Source organism: Triticum urartu, chromosome 7A, assembly GCF_056163025.1.
Source record: "Triticum urartu cultivar PI428250 chromosome 7A, HENAU_Tu73, whole genome shotgun sequence".
Taxonomy (NCBI): Eukaryota; Viridiplantae; Streptophyta; class Magnoliopsida; order Poales; family Poaceae; genus Triticum; species Triticum urartu.
In genome coordinates, this window is record NC_141879.1 from 180,649,218 (window position 1) to 180,656,334 (window position 7,117).

Sequence of the window (7,117 nt, forward strand, 5' to 3'; positions counted from 1 at the left end):
CCACAACCGAACGAACAAAATAATCCTCCGCCCCGCGCAAGTCCACGAGTCTCCGTCTCCGTCTCCCTCCCAACCCCGCGTACGTACGTCACGCCGCTTCCCTCCCCCCACTCCACAACCTATATATCCCGCTCCACCGCCGCACTACCTCCCCAGCTCTTCCCCTCCCTCCGTTCCAACCTCCAACCGACGCCAACGACTTCAACTCCAATCCATTCCGTTCAACGTTTCCGGCCGCCGCAACGTGCGACTGACTGACCGACTGGAAGCTCCGCCTCGCACGCCTCTTGTCTTTGTCTACCGGCTCGCCCAGAAGAATATGGTTCTTCCCATGTCGCGGGCGACGAGGCTGGTGCCGGAGCTGCCGCTGCTGCGGCGGGGCAGGCGCGCGCAGGTGGCGGACGACGGGGAGCTGGCCGTGCCGGCGCACTTCCGGTGCCCGATCTCGCTGGAGCTGATGAAGGACCCCGTCACGGCGCCCACGGGCATCACCTACGACCGGGAGAGCGTGGAGGGGTGGCTGGCGCGGGGGCGAGGCACGTGCCCCGTCACCGGCGGCCCCGTGCGCCTCGCCGACCTCGTCCCCAACCACGCCACGCGAAGGATGATCCAGGACTGGTGCGTCGCCAACCAGGCCGAGCGGGTGCCCACGCCCAAGGTGCCCGTCGCCGAGGCCGACGCCGCCGAGGTGCTCGCCGCCGTGTCCACCGCCGCCAGGCGCGGCAACGCCCCTGTGTGCGGGCAGCTCGCCGCCAGGGCTAGGGCGATCGGCAAGGAGAGCGACCGCAACCGCCGGTGCCTCGCGGCCGCGGGCGCCGCTCGCCAGCTCTCGTCGGCTTTCCAGAGCCTCGCCGGGGAGCCCGTGGAGGGTACTAGCGCCGCCGTTCTGGGCGCGCTGGGGAAGATCCTGGCGGCACTCACCGTGTTCTTCCCGCTCGACGACGAGGCGCGGCGCTGCATTGCCTCACCGGCCTCCCTCAAGACCCTCGTCTCGGTGCTCTCCCACGGCGACCTCGCCGCGCGGGCCAGCGCCGCCATCGTCCTCCGCGAGCTCGCCTCGTCCGCCGACCGGCACACCGTGGACGTCATCTCGAGGACGCCCGGCGTGTGCAGCGCGCTCGTCGGCCTCGTCAGGAACCCCGTGTCCCCGCAGGCCACCAAGGCCGCGCTCGTCACGGCCTACTACCTCGTCTCCGGCAGCGACCGCGCGGCGGCCCGCTTCGCCGAGCTAGGCGCGGTGCCCGTCGTGGCGGAGCTCCTCGTGGACGCCGACAAGGGGACGAGCGAGAAGGCGCTGGCCATGCTCGACGGCGTCCTGTGCGCCGACGCCGGCCTCGAGTCCGCGCGCGCGCACGCGCTGGTCGTGCCGGTGCTGGTCAAGAAGATGTTCCGCGTGTCCGACATGGCCACGGAGTTCGCCGTCTCCGCGCTCTGGCGCCTCTGCCGCGGCGCGGACGCCGGCGCCGGCGCGTGCTGCGCCGAGGCGCTGCGTGTGGGCGCCTTCCAGAAGCTGCTCCTGCTGCTCCAGGTGGGCTGCGGCGGCGTCACCAAGGACCGGGCCAGCGAGCTGCTCAAGCTGCTCAACGGCTTCAGGGGCAGCGTGGAGTGCATCGAGACGGTGGACTTCAGGGGGCTCAAGAGGCCATTTTGATCGGCGTAGATGCTGGATTTTTTGGCGTCTGCTTTCACCTTTGTTTAGATTGTTTTGGGAGCTAGATTAGATGTGTGCATAAAACATACTCCAGGATGACTAGATTTTGATTTTTCTTTACACTGTAATTGCATACTCGCACACAAAATGATCAACACAGAAGAGGACTGAACATTGTTTAATTGTTGCCAATATTTGATTTTTGCACAATTTGAAAGTTATTCCGTGTAATTTGCGTTTTTGAAGTGATCATCCCATTACAGTAGTGCTCAGAATTCCACGAGTTGGGAAACATGAGATTAAAGAAAACACACACACATCAAACTGAGCTGTAATCCATAGATCGGCCCAGGCTCATCTACTATCTATGATCAATAAATTTGAAGAAAAATAAATAGAAACACAAGTAAAAAAATGTGAAATGTCTTGCCACGGAAAGATGCTCGAGTGGCCAAATGTCATTTGAAGGTTCTTGGGGGGGGGGGGGGGGGGGGGGGGGGGGATCAGGTCTTCAAAATGTTTTTAAGTTTTTTTTTTACTTTTATTATTATTCTTGCCATGGGCACCTCAAATGTCGCTCCTACCACACTCGATGCTATTCTTGTTGGATTTTTTCTATTTTTCTGACAACAGATTTTATTGTTAGAACAGAAGATATTTTTCTGTTTTATTTGAATGTATCTGACGCCGCTCTCCAAGCCGAGACACGTTTCTCACGCCATCTTATCTCTGCCACTTTGTTGTGCTCGGCCAATCTTCAGACTGCCTTCATCTGATCGTGGAGCCGTGTTTCGCATTCTTTTCGTTTCCTTTAGGAAAAACCGAGTACGTAGTAGGTACGTACGTGTTTCACATTCATTCCTGAACCAAAACAAACAAGTACGATTTGATGATCCCAACAGCTCCCTTTGCTTTACTAGAACAGATCGAAAGGCGCGAATTTCTCCCATTTATTCCACACACACGTTCACAAAGAGAGATGGAAGGACAAAAAAAAGAAGGCTTTCGAGCTGTAAGGCTCGAGCTTTCCTCGCCATTCCAATGGCCGGCACGTACGCCGACGAGCCGTCACGGCACTGGCCGCCAGGTCGTCTCGTCGACCACCGTTCGCCGTGCGTCGACCAGCAACGAGCTCGTTCCGTGTCCGTCTGCCTCCGTTCAACGCCTACCTAACTACTCTCTCCATTTTTATATATAAGGCCATTGTCGAATTTACAATTTGCAACTATACAAGGCCATTAACATCAATTGAGGTAAAATTGATAAGGCTTGCCTCGTAGTAGCAACCAAGGACATTAATACCCCTTACATGCATGTTGGAGTGAGAGGGTTCGTGTGCATGCACCACATTAATCAGACTACCCACAATGAAAGTAACATAGGTGATAACATCACATTTATCTAGGCAAAATAGATAATGTGACATGTAATTAATGAAGAAATAGATGCATATGGTAACATAACTAGTTACTGTAACATCACACATATCAAGAAAAGATGAGTCTACAACCTAATAAATGAAGTTATGCATAACACAACACATATGTTACTACCCATTGTGGAGGTAGTAATATACACTAGTAACATGTGCATGTTACTACTCTAAGTTACTCCCCACTGTGACTAGTCTCAATCAACAAGGAGTGAGAGTTGTCTTGTTGTGCGTTGAAGAGCAAAATGCACATTGATTAACACGTCTAGCAAGAAGAAAAGACTAGCTTGCAACATTAACTTAAGTAGGCATCAATTTCTACCTTGGTACCTGTAATATGAGTTTGTGGCCTTGTATATAAAAATGAAGGAAGTAACTAAAGCACTCAGATGTGAGCTCAGCTACGACAGTCGACAGCAACCTATACGCGACGGGGTAGACCACGGGACCCGGTCGACGCGACACCCGTGGGGGCGCGATGGCGGTGGATGGCCGGAACCCATTCTGCACGGACCGGCGACGACGACGACTCCTCGCTGCCGATCGGATCACGAGCCTGTCCGGTCCGCCTCTCCCTTTCTGCACTTGGTCCGGTCGGCCGCTGCTCGAGCTAGCGCCATGCGAAATGGACATGGAATTTCAATCTTCAGAATGTGGCTACGGTTGATTTGCACGTTGGAGTGGAGTGGAGCCTAGTTTGGCCACGACATGCATCAGTGTGTCGGTCAGGAGCCATGAGGATTGAGGCCGACCGACGAGCGGGATACGCTACGTGTGGAACGTGTTGCCAGCGGGCTGCGTAGGTGCACGATGGTGTTTCGTTGGGTATGAGCTGCTGACCAAATCAAGGATATGGATTTTTTGTTGAGCTCTGTTTGGTTTGCAGCTAATTCACATGCCTATTTTTTTTCACTAATTCCAACTGCCCAGCGGTTGGCTTGGTATTGACATAGAGATTTCAAGACGACATTTTTTTTGATAAAGGACGCTTTTATTATCTCAGAAACATAGCATCAAATGAATACAAAGCATTATGAGTAACACCTGGCCTAGCAGTATTTTATGAAGAGGGATAAAAGAAGAACCCTTGTTCCTAAATAAAGAGAGAAAATGTACCTGCAATGAAGCTGAAAAATCAGGCGCTTAAAGGACGGACTTGAAAAGGGTTTTGAGATGGACTAGCGACGTCCTACACACGACGAAGACTCGTCCTCGTCGATGTCCCTGCTGTCAGACTACTTACCCACCCCTCTTCCCTCACACATTAGAGAATTGCCATGCTGCCACAGAAAAGCTTGCAAAAAAAATTGTTTAGAACTTGTTGTACTGCAACATAGAGAATTGCCATGCCACAGAAAGAGAAAAGTTCCCACATGACTTTAGGAAATGCCATGCTACAAGAGGTTAATTATCATGCTACATCATAGAAAATTTGCCATGCTATAGAATAGAGATTGAAATGCTACAACATAGAGAATCGTCATGGTACAGTGCAGAAAGTCATCACCATGTTCAGAAATTGCGGATGCTATATCAGAGGGATATGTGGTATTTTTCAGAAAATGAGCTGCCATGCTATAGCATATATAGTTGCCAGGTGTACGTCTAAAGAAACAGAAAAATTGTCATGCTATCGCTGACATAGTTGCAAACTTGTAATGTGCAAAAGGCCTAAAAAACTGAAATTGTCATGCTCAAGATAGCCACTTGTTCAGGATTTAAATGGACAAAAACACAGAAAGTTGCTATCTGAAAAAATGGGATTGGGGGCAGATAGAGCAGCAATGCTGGGAGGATGCTATGTCACGGAAAAAATAGAATCGGAGCAAACGATTATGTTCTCGCACCAAGATTCGCGCACAATCGGAGGAGTGGTGTTGCATTCGCACCATAGCAGCTTGAGATAGGGCTGGGAAAAACTTGAAGATGTTCATCTTCTTTCCGTAGTTTGATGCACTTGAGAAGAGAGATTAAAGCAATGGGAAAGCACCAGGTCCATGGCCTGCAAGTATTCTATGCCTAATTCACTTGTGTCTGATTCAATCGTGAGAGCTGAGAATAGAAAGGGTGACGGAAAGACAGAGGAGAGCACAAAATTCACCAAATTGCGGGCGAAGGATTCATGTAGGGCCTCCTTGGTTTGCAGGATTCAGTACCGCGGTGGCCACTGATCAGGAGTTGGTGAGCTCCAGCACAAACAAGGCACGACTAACCCATATAGCTGAAATAGAGCTCTTCTTGTTAAAATACGGAAAAATAGACAAGAAAAACAACGCAAACAGGCAAGCTCAGCAAAATCCACTGCAATGCAAAATAAAGCCTGAGAACCTTAACAGTCATCGATATCAGAACATGGGGATCCATTCATGAACGAACAAAAAACTACTAGCAGATTAGCAAGGAGAGCAGTAATCCACCACAATGCAAAACACAATCCGGTGATCCATAACAGTCATCAAATTCAGACTTACGACTCCAGTCTATACCTTTGAATTACTCAAAAGCGAAATCTAATCCGCACCTGGAATCTGAAACACTCAAAAGACCAAGAACAACCTGTATGAACGAGCTATGAAAACTAATAACAGCAGAACATCTTTACTGAACTAACCCATTCAGCTAGCATCTCTTAACCTAACACTATTTGATCGAACCAGCGATCACGCTCTCTTGCCGCAAAAACATTCTTACCATCAACACGACGCAATTTGCCAATTCTAGGATGCTCGCGTTGTCACCGATTTCGGGTGATCATCGATACAGTTTCCGGTAAGCTCATCCATCAGTCAATCATGTCCATTATTGCCTTGGTCACCTCCCTGCCAAGGTCGCTGCGGCGTAGCTCCACCTTCATCTGCTGTACCCTCTGCTTCTTGATCTTCTCGTCCAGCAAGCGTGCCTTGTCGTCGTCCATCTTTCCGAACTCCCGCTTGAACATGCTCTTCTTCACCTCCTCTGCAAGGTACGGGTACAACTCACACATCTCCTCAAATCCCTTGGGCTCGTGGTTGTTCGCCTTGGCAGTGGCAGCAGCAGCAGTAGAAGCGGTGGCAGCGCGGCCCCTGTACTTGTGGCCGCTCCAGACGATCTTGCAGAGGTCGAAGAGCCGGCGGTCGTGTTCTTTGGTCGGGAGCTCGTACTTCTTGGCGGCTGACACATACCGATGCTTGAGGCTTTTGACCTTCCCCTGGAGCTCCTTGCTGCTGTAGGCACGGTTGTCGAGCTTTCCGGCGAGGGCTTCGACCAGTGCGTCGGGCTGCGGCAGCACGCCGTGCTCCTTTTGGTGAGCGGCGAGGGCCTCAAGGATACGGACCTCGTCGTTGGTGGACCAGACGCGGTGGAAAGCCAGGCGCGGCTTCTTGGCATCCGGGGCCTTGGCCTCCTGCTTCGGAGATGGCTTCGGCGGCGGCGCATCTTTGTCAGATTCGGAACCCCCATCCTCCTCCTCGTCGGAACTGTCGGAGTCCTCGCTCTGTCGCGCCGGCGGAGGCTGCTTCTTGGGGGCAGTGTTCGGGGCCGCGTGGGATGGCTCCTCCTCCTCCTCCTCGTCAGAGGTCTCCGACTCTTCGCCCTTCTGCGGCGGCGGAGGCGGGTTCTTGGGGGCAGGGGTACGAGAGACGGCGATGGTCTCTTCGTCCTCGGACTCGTCTGCGCCCGAGTGGGTCTCCTCAGAGGAGGCAGCCGGCGGCGGTGGCGGCCTCTTCTCGCCGCGCTTCTTGGCCATGGTCGGAGAAGTAGGGTGAGCCTTTGGGAGAAGAGGTGGGTGGCGGCGCCGGACAAGGTGGGGTTTCCCTTCTTCGGGTATCGGGACATCGGGTGTCCTTTCGTCAAGACACAGTCGGCCTTATAAGTCTCAGGTGGGCTTCCTCTTTCTATTGGTTTCGGTCGGCCTTATTCATGCATTTTCGTGTCAGTATTATATCCAGCCCAACCCAAATGTTGAAATAACATTTTCTCCTTTCCAGTTTAAGATCAAGAAAATAAATGTTTAAGATGAATTCTGTTCAAATTCCTTCCGAGAAAAAGAAACAAGA

General features: G+C 52.4%; 2 protein-coding genes across 2 annotated transcripts; one reads left to right on the forward strand and one right to left on the reverse strand.

Annotated features, from left to right (window-relative positions):
• The first annotated feature begins 141 nt into the window (after nucleotides 1–141).
• Nucleotides 142–1,833, forward strand: LOC125523259 (U-box domain-containing protein 21). Its single transcript, XM_048688307.2, has one exon. It carries the CDS (start codon nucleotides 320–322, stop codon nucleotides 1,649–1,651), a length of 1,332 nt encoding a protein of 443 aa, XP_048544264.1. The 5' UTR covers nucleotides 142–319; the 3' UTR covers nucleotides 1,652–1,833.
• Nucleotides 1,834–5,450: 3,617 nt separating this feature from the next.
• LOC125522874 (uncharacterized) lies at nucleotides 5,451–6,916 on the reverse strand. The gene has a single exon (XM_048687921.2). It carries the CDS (start codon nucleotides 6,805–6,807, stop codon nucleotides 5,866–5,868), a length of 942 nt encoding a protein of 313 aa, XP_048543878.1. The 5' UTR covers nucleotides 6,808–6,916; the 3' UTR covers nucleotides 5,451–5,865.
• Nucleotides 6,917–7,117: the final 201 nt, after the last annotated feature.

Bases quoted from the DNA above. Each gene is read 5' to 3' on its own strand.
- LOC125523259 (XM_048688307.2), top strand. From the start codon at position 320: ATGGTTCTTCCCATGTCGCGGGCGACGAGGCTGGTGCCGGAGCTGCCG.
- LOC125522874 (XM_048687921.2), bottom strand. From the start codon at position 6,807: ATGGCCAAGAAGCGCGGCGAGAAGAGGCCGCCACCGCCGCCGGCTGCC.